This window comes from Giraffa tippelskirchi, chromosome 6, assembly GCF_054371585.1.
Source record: "Giraffa tippelskirchi isolate mGirTip1 chromosome 6, T2T-mGirTip1v1.2.pri, whole genome shotgun sequence".
NCBI classification, from domain to species: domain Eukaryota; kingdom Metazoa; phylum Chordata; class Mammalia; order Artiodactyla; family Giraffidae; genus Giraffa; species Giraffa tippelskirchi.
The window spans coordinates 24,827,477-24,840,000 of record NC_137280.1 but is presented as its reverse complement, the minus strand read 5'-3'; the positions used below and the strand labels follow the sequence as shown (position 1 = coordinate 24,840,000).

The 12,524-nt window shown below is 37.3% G+C and overlaps 1 protein-coding gene across 1 annotated transcript in view; it reads right to left on the bottom strand.

Moving 5' to 3' along the window:
- The window catches only part of PKHD1L1 (PKHD1 like 1), a 165,327-nt gene that overhangs the window by 73,769 nt on the left and 79,034 nt on the right, over positions 1-12,524 (bottom strand). The window contains exons 38-45 of the mRNA XM_081503071.1: positions 11,357-12,341; positions 8,357-8,605; positions 7,519-7,668; positions 4,912-5,086; positions 3,450-3,606; positions 2,882-3,038; positions 1,599-1,678; positions 992-1,121 (exon numbers count right to left, since the gene is read on the bottom strand). Coding sequence (XP_081359197.1) covers positions 992-1,121; positions 1,599-1,678; positions 2,882-3,038; positions 3,450-3,606; positions 4,912-5,086; positions 7,519-7,668; positions 8,357-8,605; positions 11,357-12,341 — 2,083 coding nt within the window. The remainder of the gene's footprint in view (positions 1-991; positions 1,122-1,598; positions 1,679-2,881; positions 3,039-3,449; positions 3,607-4,911; positions 5,087-7,518; positions 7,669-8,356; positions 8,606-11,356; positions 12,342-12,524) is intronic.

Here is a 12,524-nt window from a genome sequence, read left to right as displayed (position 1 = left end):
GTATGATGCTCTTGATAAAATGGCCAGAGGCATACATTGATAAAATGGGCAGAGGCTTATTACCTTTGTTGTTGTTGATATGAATTGCTTAAATTGATAATCTGGAGACAAATGAAATGTGTAAATTTCTGAAAATTTCATTAGTGTATATATTTAGCCCAATGCAGGACATATATGATCATAATGGGGTATCATGTTTATATATTATAAACTTATAAAAGAAGTAGATTATTACAATAGAGAGGGCTTCCCAGGTGGCACTAGTGGTAAAGAACCTGCCTGCCAATGCAGGAGACATAAGAGATGTGGGTTCAACTTCTGGGTTGGGAAGATCTCCTGGAAGAAGGCATGGCAACCCACTCCAATATTCTTGCCTGGAAAATCCCATGGACAGAGGAGCCTAGCGGGCTACAGTCCATAGGGTCACACAGAGTCAGACACAACTGAAGTGACTTAGCATGCATGCACATTGCAATAGAGAAGACTTCATATAAAAAGGTTCACACCACGCTTCCTTTAAACAATGCTACCCTGATACCACAAACAGGATCATAATCATTTTTATTTGCTGATAATTTTCCAGAATATAGTTACAGAAAAGTCCAACTATAAATTTATAGTTGTATGTTAGAAAGAGCCCATTTTAAAATACAAATGGAAGACATGACAATTTTTGCTTCCAGACTAAATGCTTTTCTATTTAGATAAGATGAATAAAGAAAACAATCAGTATGGACTGTCTCAAGTGCTAAATTAGGCAAACAATGTGATGGAAGAGCTTTCCAGGAGTGACCTTGGTTGTGTGTCTTGGTGGTCTGTAGGGGTTGACCCGGCCTTTGTGAAGGATGGAAGAGATAAAGGGGGGTAAAGAGAGAATACATAAAGACAGGGGAAGCTTGGCAAGGCTGCATTTAGAGAGTTATCAGGAGGATTATCTCTGGCTTCTTGGCTAGTCTCTCCTGGACCAATTCCCTGAGCCCTTTGGCCATACCATGCAGATCAAGGATTCCTTCTCTCACAGCCAGAGTTTTGGCACCATATACTGGGAGTTCAGGAGATCTCAGGTACCCGTGCAAGGTAATGACTGCCCTGTGTTGAAATGGCGCTGCTTCTGTCCCAATCTGCAAGGGATTTCACGAGCATCACTCAGAAAGTTGAAACTCATTAGCTACGATTCTCATCACCCAAAAGCAAATTCCTTCCTTCTCTCCCCTCTTTTGAGAATGGATTACTCCATTCTCAGTATCTTTCCTCCAAAAGATAAACTTTACATGTTCCAGTCAGTCAAATACACTGTGCCAGACCTTTGGAAAGGATACTGATTGACTTTGGCCACATACATCTCAGAGGTAATTTTTTTCTGCACTATTTAAATTTCTGCTCTCTGAAAGTATGCTTTATCTTCCCATTAAAAGCACAAAAATATTCTGGGAAACTTTTACAATCCAGAAAAAAAAGAGTTTGTGCTAAGAACTGAGACCTACAAAAAGGTAAATTGGTGAGAGTCCAGCATAATTAACTGTCCATTTCACACACGATATTTTAAAAAGAAATGGAGAGAGGTTATCAATAAACACAGTTCAAGTTATCTCATATACCTGCAGAACGCCTCCATCTGTAATTAAAATATTTTCTGCCTGGAGTTCAATGTCAGCTTCATGAAATATTAGAGTTCCACCTGAAAACCATACAATTTTGAAATATATCACAAGGAAAATTCATATTAAAAGCTATTTATTAAATTATACATTAAAAATTTAATTTCTTATTCCTATCCGCTATCACTATGCACGTCACTTCACTTCAGTTCTTTGGCAATATGAAGTAAAATCAAACCCTGAGGCAGATTATTTCTCCTTGATCATTTGTTATTTTAAATGCTACTAAATAGTGCAGCTACAGTTTCTAGTTCTACAAACACAGGACCTCAAATTTAAATTAAGAACAAAAAATTGAAAAGAAGGAAAAATACTTTTTATAGAAAGTATTGTAATGTCAACATTAGCACTGAACTTTTATCCACTAATTTGCACCAGCAATAGCTACAGCCTATGATTAGCATAATTAAAGAATGTGCTAGGATATATTTTTTAAGAGACTGATGTAAATTTGTGGACACTTGTCCAAAGGTTCAATAGTTATTAACTTCAAAGAAGTGAAACACTGCTATTATACCAGGATTTGAAACAAAAACAAAATGCAAAGGTCTTTGAATAGCTAAAACCATTATGGCAAAGTTTTTACATTAAAGCTCCAAGTGTTTTATTCTTGCCAATTATTCTTCCTTTTACACACAGTTGTAACAGTTCTGGTTATTTAATTTTCTGTATTACAAATAGAATATTAAGAAGCAGAGAGAACTTTGGGTAACAGTTGAAAGCAGGTTCACAGGCAAAGGTTAAATCATAATCTGACATCCAAGAGGAGCAAGAGGGGGCCATTTAGTATAGAATTTAGCAAATCTCCATGGTTTTTACAACCCCCAGGGCCCATTATACTAGGTTTTCTAAATAGGAAATACTATTTTACTGTTAACTGCACTCCATGTGGATTCGCTTACACATACACACACACAAACACATACAGTTATTAAAACAAAAGTTTCATGAAATATCTAACTTTAAAACATGCTTACCCATATGAATGTGGTACATTCCGGTATTTTCTATTCTATTTCATTAAAAACATTCTGGTGGCAACACAATAAACAATTTCATAACCACAAATGGATAATAACACTCAATTTAATAAATTCAGCACCACACTCTGAATTTGAAACATGATACAACTATGGATGTTCATAATCATGAATCTTGATTAAATTAACCTCACAGAACCATTTCACAGGCAGAGTCTTATACACAGATTTTCAGAAATTTACCTTGAATAAGCAACATTTTTAGGATGGGGGTATTTTGATCCAGCAAAATTGTCTGTCCTTTTGTAATAACAACTAGGGAGCCTTCCTCTGGGGGAGATTTTCCTCCCCATGAGGAGCTGGAGGACCAAGCATCCACATACAGGAAGTCAGCATTAGCCTGTAACAGAACACAAGAGACTTCAAAAACTTAATTCAGAGATTTCATCACAGTTCTTCATTTAATTTCTCAAAACAAAGAAATCTAAGACAATGAATATATTCATTAATAATAAAGTATAACCTACATTAGAGCTGCCAGTGCATTCATTTCACAATAATAAAAAACTTAAAAAATCTATTACCAATTACCTGCAACCCAGAATAATCAGAAATCTGAAATTATAATTATTTTAGTAATAAACATTTAGTAATCAGTAAAAAAAAAAAACCTGCTTTAAATTTATTATAGTCACATCTCAGTTATTTTTTGGAGAAATTAACAAAGTAAAAAGTTCATTACTAGTGACCTCATTTCTCATACGGCTAGTTTTTCTACTGCTGAGACTAGTCTATGCCACAGCACTGTTACCCGTTTGGCCAGGCCGGTGCTTCTGAGGCTGACATGGACTGGAGCCCACCCTGAAGGAGTGTGGGCATTTGTCATGCAGATGATACATGTCTTGTTGGAATACTCTACATCACATGTGGCTTCAGCTACGGTAACGAGAACATCCTCTACATTTTCACTGTAAAGTAAAAAGGAGGAAAACAAAACATTGATGTTTTTCTCAAATTTCTAGGTTACACTGACAAGCCCTATTATTTGTATTATTGTAAAAATAATGATCTTACCCCATGAGCTATCAAGGTGCAGACTGATACTTTTTTCAGTAGTAAAACTTTAAAATATTTGTTGAGGAAAAAGTAAACAAAGAGATTAAAAGGTTGGGAAATAAAACTGTATAGCAAGTACTGCAGCATTGGAGAAAAAATGCTTGGGTTCAAATTATTGAGAGATTCTACATTCTTCTCCAAAATGGCACTTTAATAAGAGACTTTCTATGATCATTTTGTTTAGCTGATATTTTTGCCATATTCACAGACTTTGGGACTTAACCACCATGTAAAGATGTAAGTCCAATGTAGTTATAAGTATGTGAAGAATTAGCTTTGCCTGCTATGATTTAAATGATCTGGGATTTTGAAGTCAGGCTTAAGTACTGGAAGGATGATGGCAGTGCAGTACATAAGTTTGAGCCCAAATGATGAACATGTTTAGGAAGAAGGAATCTAAATAGTTACAATGAAATGGATCTGATGCTTGAAGAGATGTTTCATTCAACCAATGAAGCAGATGATGGTTGGAAATGAGATTTGGGGGAAAGCATAACAGGAAAGTGATTTATACTTGTGATGTTACTAGGACCTGGGGAAAGTCAGTATCTTCTTTAATTTTAGTTTTCTAACCATAAAATGAGATTTAAAAATATCTAAGAAGGTAAGGCAGGAAGATTCTATGGAGTAGAAAGGTTTCTGACACAGAGTATGTAGTCAGTAAATAGTAGTGTGGCTTTTCAGCAGATGGGTACACATTGTAGGTGCTTAGTCGCTCGGTCATGTCCGACTCTTTGCGACCCCATGGACTTGTAGCCCACCAGGCTCCTCTCTCCACAGAATTTTCCAGGCAAGAATACTGGAGAGAGTTTCCATTTCCTCCTCTTTCTGACCCAGGGATCAAACCCATGTCTCTTGCAGCTGCTGCACTGGCAGGGGGATTCTTTACCGCTGCGCCACCTGGGAAACCCAGGTACACACTGTTGTTTGTTGTTTAGTCATTAAATCGGGTTGACTATTTTGCGACTCCATGGACTGTGGCCTCCAGGTTCCTCTGTCCATAGGATTTCCCCAGGCAAGAATACTGCAGTGGGTTGCCATTTCCTTCTCTGGGTACACATTATTCGACTATACTTAAACACTGTCTTGGCACACGAGAAAGCAGGTGTAATGGCTTGAGTCTGGAAAGACGCACTCTTGTGAAGTGAAGACAGTACCTGACGCCTGATCCCAAGACTGTAAGTCTGGTGCCCCCTGCTGTACTGCCTCTCTTGGGGGCTATTTTGGTGATGAACGGCGTCATTGACATGTTGTATGTAAAAAGAGCCGTGGACTGAGAGGAATCCTTCCCGTTGACCACACTCACTTCACAGGCTTGCTCGGGTCCCCTGCCTGTGATAGGAGGACATCAAACTGAGTTCAGTTATGCCATCAGGCCCTTACTCATGTCCAAAACCCCCAAATATTTTCAATAACACCATCCTTTTCCCAAAGTTACTTTCACAGGTTACATGTGAGTTAATGAGGATGTCTAGCAATAGTCAAAAACCTCACAAAATAAATGCACATAATCACCAGAGGAAAAACCCTTAGGTCCTTCCTCAGAGCCTCTTACTATAGATGATTCTACAAACCTGCCTCTTTAGTTTTCCAGTCCTAGAGGATTCAACACTGCAAATTAGAGAGGAAGGAACAAAGAACCACTCACAGCAGGTGCGCTGACGATGGCAAGGAGTGGCAGTTAAAAGCAAGGTAAGAGACAGAAAAACTACAGAAACACATTTCAAAAATGGTGAAAAAAGAAGCAGAGCTCGTGTTAAGGCAAACAAATCTTGACAGATCTTGATAGCATTGCTGCCTTTTTTTTTTTTTTATAAATTTATTTATTTTAGTTGGGGGCTAATTACTTTACAATATTGTAATAGTTTTTGCCATACATTGACATGAATCAGCCATGGGTTTACATGTGTTCCCCTTCCTGGACCCCCCACCCACCTCCCTCCCCATCCCATCCCTCTGGGTCATCCTATTGCCCCGGCCCTGAGCCCTTGTCTCATTCATCGAACATGGAATGGTGTTCTGTTTCACATATGATAATATACATGTTTCAATGCTATTCTCCCAGAACGTCCCACCCTCACCTTCTCCCTCAGAGTCCATAAAATTGTTCTATGCATCTGTGTCTCTTATTCTGTCTCGCATATAGGGTTATCGTTTGCAGATGACATGATGGTAGCATTGCTGCATTTTTGAAAAAAAATTAGAATACCAACTCTGATGTTAAAATGATAAACGAGCCCAGTCACAAAATGTTACATTTTCTTAACTATTCTTTAAGAAATCAGAAGAAGCAAAAATGTTTAGAAAAGCTTCATCAAATTTTGTTAATGCTTTTAAAAAATGTTTATATATAAACCATATCCTTTATTCATCTGTATTATTCTCTTTGGTTCTTCTTAAATTTTGCTAGATAATTAAAGTTTGTTGTGTACTTAAGATACCCAATATTTAAACTTCACAATAACCCATCGAATTAGGGTTAATATTATCTCCTTTCAATAGCTGGACAAATTGAAGCAGAAAGGAGTTGAGTTACTTAGCTGAGATGACAGTGGTAGAACAAATTCAGGGGCTCCTTAGAGGGCAGGCTTTTAACCATTAAATAAAAATAAGCAAGAGTGGACTTCCCTGGTGATCCACTGGTTAATAATCCACTTGTCAATGCAGGAGACGTGGGTTCCGGCCCTGGTCTGGGAACATTCCACATGCTGCAGGAAAAGTAAGCCCGTGCACACAACTACTGAGCCCCTACAGCCTGTGCTCCCCAGCAAGAGGAGCCACCACAACCTGCAAGGAAGAGTAGCCCCTGCTGGCCCCAACTAGCGAGAGTGTGTTAGTTGCTCAGTCGTGTCTGACTCTTTGGGACCCCATGGACCCACCAGGCTCCTCTTTCCATGGGATTCTCCAGGCAAGAATACTGGAGTGGGTTGCCATTCCCTTCTCCACCAACTAGCGAAAGACTGTGCAAAAAGCAACAAAGACCCAGTGCAGCCAAAAGTAAATAAATAATTAAAAAATTAAAAAAATAAATAAGAGTAATAATAATAGCAAATCACGTATCATGTTTCGGATATCAGTCTATCCACTTTATATACATTGGCTTATCAAGCCTCACAATAAATAGGTTAATGTGATTATTTTCCTTTTACAGAGGAGGCAACCAAGGCACAGAGAGGTTGAATAACTTGCTCAAAGACACAGCCTGGGTTTGAATCTTGGCAATGAATTACCAGAATTCACTGCCCTCATAACCATTATACTATATATATATATACACTATATATATATGGTATACTGTACCATACACACTACCCTAACTTTAAGGAAAAGCTAATACTCCAATAGGAACTAAAAACTTGTTTTCCATTTGGTATGCTCCTTATGTAATAAACCAAAAACCTGCAATTTGTTACAAACAATTCAGTCTAACTCAAATATTATGTATCTTGGAAAATACACAAGGGTAGAAAACAAAATTCTGAAGAAATTGCTTAAAATCAGGAAATCCATAAAGTTGATTCAATTGCCCTAATGAACACGAAACCTTGGGAAAAAAAGAAACTCAGACAGATCTTTATACAATTAAACAGTTCTCAAAGACTGCCATTCTTTTTCTGACCGTTCGCGCATGCTAAGTTGCTTCAGTCATGTCTGACTCTGTGCGACCCTATGGACTGTAGCCTGCCAGGCTCCTCTGTCCATGGGATTCTCCAGGCAGGAATACTGGAGTGGGTCACCATGCTCTCCTCCAGGGGACTACTTACCATTACTTGGCGGAATTTCACATAATAATGTTGTGCGATTAGATTTCAGTTTGTCGACTGCACATTTTGAGCCACATACTAACACAACTGAATTTTGCGGATTAAACCCAGTGCCTGTCACAGTCATGGTTTGACCACCACCGAAGCTCCCTGGTGAAGACATATAAGAAGGAAAGACAAAGTTAATGAAAAGAAAACATTATCTGTACATATATTTAACACCTGAAATGGAAGCTAGTTTCATTACATGGAAAGATTCTTAGAACTGGAAATTTTTATATTATTGCAACAGAATCTCTTTTGATTGTAGTATTTTAAAACTCTCACTGAGTAAATGTCACATTTAGTCATTTATTTAAACTACTTCTAAGAATTTAAATTTTATTTAATAGAAATGTCACAAAGAATTTGAGTAGTCAAAACACAAATGTAAAATGACTATTTTAGTTCAAAGTACATTGGTTATAATTTCTTAAGGTTTTTAACCACTAAAATCATTTTTGAACAGAAAAAGATATTTATTAATGTAGACATAATTATACGTCAGTGATATTTGAACATGTTTTTTTAAAACATTTCCACATATGATCTGGACATTTTCAATAGTATTAAAATTTAAATATATTCTATAGCATGAAGAGAAATAAAGGCATTAAACAAATATTTTGAAACGATGGATACCTTTGCATGCTTATTTACTTGATGCATAAACAGAAATATTTTAATGTGCTACAGGAACTATACATTTTAGCAGGGTTGGAAGAATATGTTTCTTTCTAAATAAGTGTTTACTGAAACAATGTAAAATATTTCTAGGCTATGGCACATTCATGCCTACCTTGGCTTGGATGAATATTGTCAATAGTAAGTGGGTACTTAAATACAACTGTGGACATGGCAAAGCCTTTTGTTTTATGATGCATCGTAACAGGAAAAGTGCCACCAGCATGATCTCCAACAATGCATTGCAATACAGTATCATTGACCATGGTCACATTACACTGCATGTTACTTATCATCACCGAAATTTCCAAGATGTCAATACCAAAATTAGACCCAGTGATCTGAATTTCAGTTTCAGGAGGACCTTAAAAAGAAAGGCAGACCATTATCTATCCTATACATATACATACCTAAACTCTAATACTTAGATATGCATTTAAAGATACACCTATTCACCTACATAAACAAAATTATATCTAGTATTTTAAAACTAATATTAATGTAAACAATACATGTCATACACATTTTGGCTATAATTTCATTGCAGTCTTTGGTATCTTAACTGTAAGATATTTATATCAATGTTTATTATTTTCCAGTGCAGCTGTCCATCCTACAGATGGAAGTTATGTTACTTGTAATTCAGGTTAATGGGAAAGAGAGAATAAAATAGAGAAGATTTAGAGTTAAGAAGAAAGGACGAATGACTGAAAGAGGAAATGAATGCCTGAGCAGTGGGTGGTGGGTTAGAGTATATCTCAGGGATGAAACTTACTTTTTAAAACTTTTGGTACTTTCTTGATATTTGCAACCCTTCTGAAAAATGCACTATTTTTTCTTCATTCAGATATTTTCAACATACATGACTTGATAAACAAATCATGATATATAAATAATTAGGTGTAAGATAATCACTCTTGAGAGTCCCTTGGACTGCAAGAAGATCCAACCAGTCCATCCTAAAGGAGACCAGTCCTGGTTGTTCATTGGAAGGACTGATGTTGAAGCTGAAACTCCAATACTTTGGCCACCTCATGCGAAGAGTTGACTCATTAGAAAAGACCCTGATGCTGGGAAGGATTAGGGGCAGGAGGAGAAGGGGACAACAGAAGTTGATATGGCTGGACGGCATCACCGACTCGATAGACATGGGTTTCGGTAAACTCCGAGACTTGGTGACGGACAGGGAGGCCTGGCGTGCTGTGATTCATGGGGTCGCAAAGAGTCGGACACGACTGAGCAACTGAACTGAACTGAACTGAAGATAATCAACACAGAAATAAGGAATTAAAGACGTATAGATGAATGTTGATGTTAATGTTTTGAATAAATGAAACTGGAATAAAGTATTTCAATCCTTCTGTTCCCTTCCTTCCTTCTTTTGACAAAAAGCATTGAGGGCATTACACACATGGAATTTTTCACAGGTCATCCAAACACATACTTATATACCTAAACAATAAGTGAATAGATATTAATCAACATAACTTGTTACAAATGCAGAATCACCAAGCTGTAGTTTGTTTTTAATTCAACTAGTGATAGCAAAAATAACCATATAATTGACCACAGTAAGCATCACTGAAATGTAAGTTGTCATTTTAAAGACCATAGATATTAATGAGATCTTTCACGTTAACAATAGTTTTAAGATAAAAGATTTTTAAATGTTTTCAGGTCTTAAAGTTTTAATCATGTCTGGTATTTGCACTTTTCAAATGCAAGCATTGTTCTAAGAATGATCTATACCTTGTGTCTCTTCAGTAAATAAAATAGCTCAGTTCTCACTTGTCTACAAGTCTCTTCTATCTTCAGATACACTACTTTCAAAGATACATTCAGAGATGAGACAGAAATGGTTCATGGAAATAAGGAGCATATGTCAATATCTACTTCTTCATTTGCAATGATTACAAATATATGGGGGAAGTATGCCATTGTTATTGCTAATATTTACTTTTTAAAATTCTAAATGAGAAAACTTGATGTCTAACAGAAAATTTCAATAGCAAGCTTCTCGAAAGCAGAGAATACATCTTACTCATGACACTGTAAACTAACAAAGACTTTTTTTAAAGGCCAACTTTTAATAAGTTCTTTATTAAAGGAACTTTTAAGTTGTATTACATGAATGAACTTCTATAACCTTACGAGGAAGGTATCTGCATGTATAAGGAAACTAATATTTTAAGAAACTTGTCCAAAGTTTCACCACTGAAAAGTAGAAGAGTGAAGATGTGAACCCAGGTATCTAGGCCATGTTCTCAGCCATGAGACTATAGCTGCCTCTCCAGAATTCATTACATGGATCATAAGCTTTCCAACAGTTTGAAGAAGATCAGAAGCAGCACAGCGCAGTGATAAAGGATCAAGAAGGCACTCCATCCATTCCTGGCTTAGAAAAACAACTCATGCTAAATAATAAATTTTATTTTATAATATTTTTTCCATCTGAATGGGTCAATTACCCCCTTAAGAAAAGAATTTTGTTGTGTTAATAATCAACTGAAGTTTCATGGAAACAAAAGAACGACTGCTCATGAATTTTAACAGGTATTTCCTGTGCCGTATCAACACTAATGACACAAACTAATGACCAATTTTATCCATAGATATCCGTCTATTTCTTCCTCATTTCAAAATTAGTTCAAGTTCATGGGGATTTTATTTTAAAATAGAAGTGGGAATTTCACTACAATTATGACCTCAAGAATGTACAAAAATAATCACAAAATAGACACTATGTGCTGTGCTCAATTGTGTCTGATTCTTTGTGACCCCATGGACTCCTCTATCCATGGGGATTCTCCAGGCCAGAATGCTGGAGCGTGCTGCCAAGCCCTCCTCCAGGGGATCTTCCAGACCTGGGGATCAAACCCAGGTCTCCCACATTGCAGGCGGATTCTTTACCATCTGAGCCACCAGGGAAGCCCAAGAATATACAAAAAATAATCACAAAACAGAGATTATACAGAAATCAAATCCTACATATTGATTAAGACTATTGTCTACAAACAATCCTCGTAATCATTTATAAACATTATTTCAATTCTATGCTAATAAATATTACTGATCATATTATATCAAGATACCCAAAAGGCAGGTCTTGGAGTACCTGTACTTGGGACAATTCCTTTGAGAAGTGGAGTATCTTCCAAGGCATACATAAATGACAGAGGTGGGTATGCGACTGCATTCACAGAGATCTTCACACTGACCCTTCCAGCTGTCCCTGCTGGGGTACGGCAGTGGATGTCACTGAAACTGACAGAGAGAATTTGACAAGGTTCATCCCCAACAGTGACTGCGGTGTTGCCTGGAGAGAAGCCATTTCCTGTGACCATCAGAGTAGTCCCCCCCGCAATGCTTCCAGAAGTCGGGGTGACAGATGCTACTGCGGGGCTGCTGACAGTCAAGTTTCCCAGAGCCAAGCCTTTTGTTCCCACCACCACACTAAGAGAATGAAGTCCAGCCGGAAGAGGAGTCACGAGAACAGTGATGTTATTTTCATTAACATCGATTGCTCTAAACTGTTGGTTTCCAATGAAAACAGAAATGTCCTCCAAGACAGTGCCAAAACCTTCCCCTTCAATAAGAACTTTTTCAGAGCCTTGGAGAGAGTTTGGGGAGATTCTTGTTACAAAAGCAGCGATGCTTTCTAAGTAGGAAAAGCTGCAGTTCCCCTGACACTGAGCAGGCACCCCGTGGATTAGGAGATTTACTTTCACAAGCTGTTGGGGTGCAGGAGATGTTTCACATTCAATGGCTGTATAATTCACTGACAGAACTTTACATGGAAAATGACCCATCAGGACTTGTGCACCAGCAGAAGAAACTGCAAATCCAGAGCCTTTTATGGTCACTTTGGTCATTCCTGTAGTTGACCCTGCATTTGGTAATATCATGTCGATGTTTGGCAAAAGTACAAACCGCCTATCAAATTCACTGGACAGTGTGTTGATGGCAGTGCCCAGGTTGTAGACAGTTACTGTGACAATTTCCCTGATGCCAACATCCATTGAGTTTTGAGGGTCAATACGACACACAATGGAATTGTTACTACTTTCTTCTACAATACAGGGATAGCTACCAATTGTAACCTGAAAGTAAAATGAACAGAAGAACAAGTCAATATGTTACTCTAGCATGAACTTAAATTTTGTATTAGCAATGACTAAATTTGAAAAATTGATCATGTGAAAACTTTTTATTCATAAAATTAATTTGGGAGACTGATTAAGGTATATTTTGGATTAACCTTAAAACTAAACTATGAGGACGTT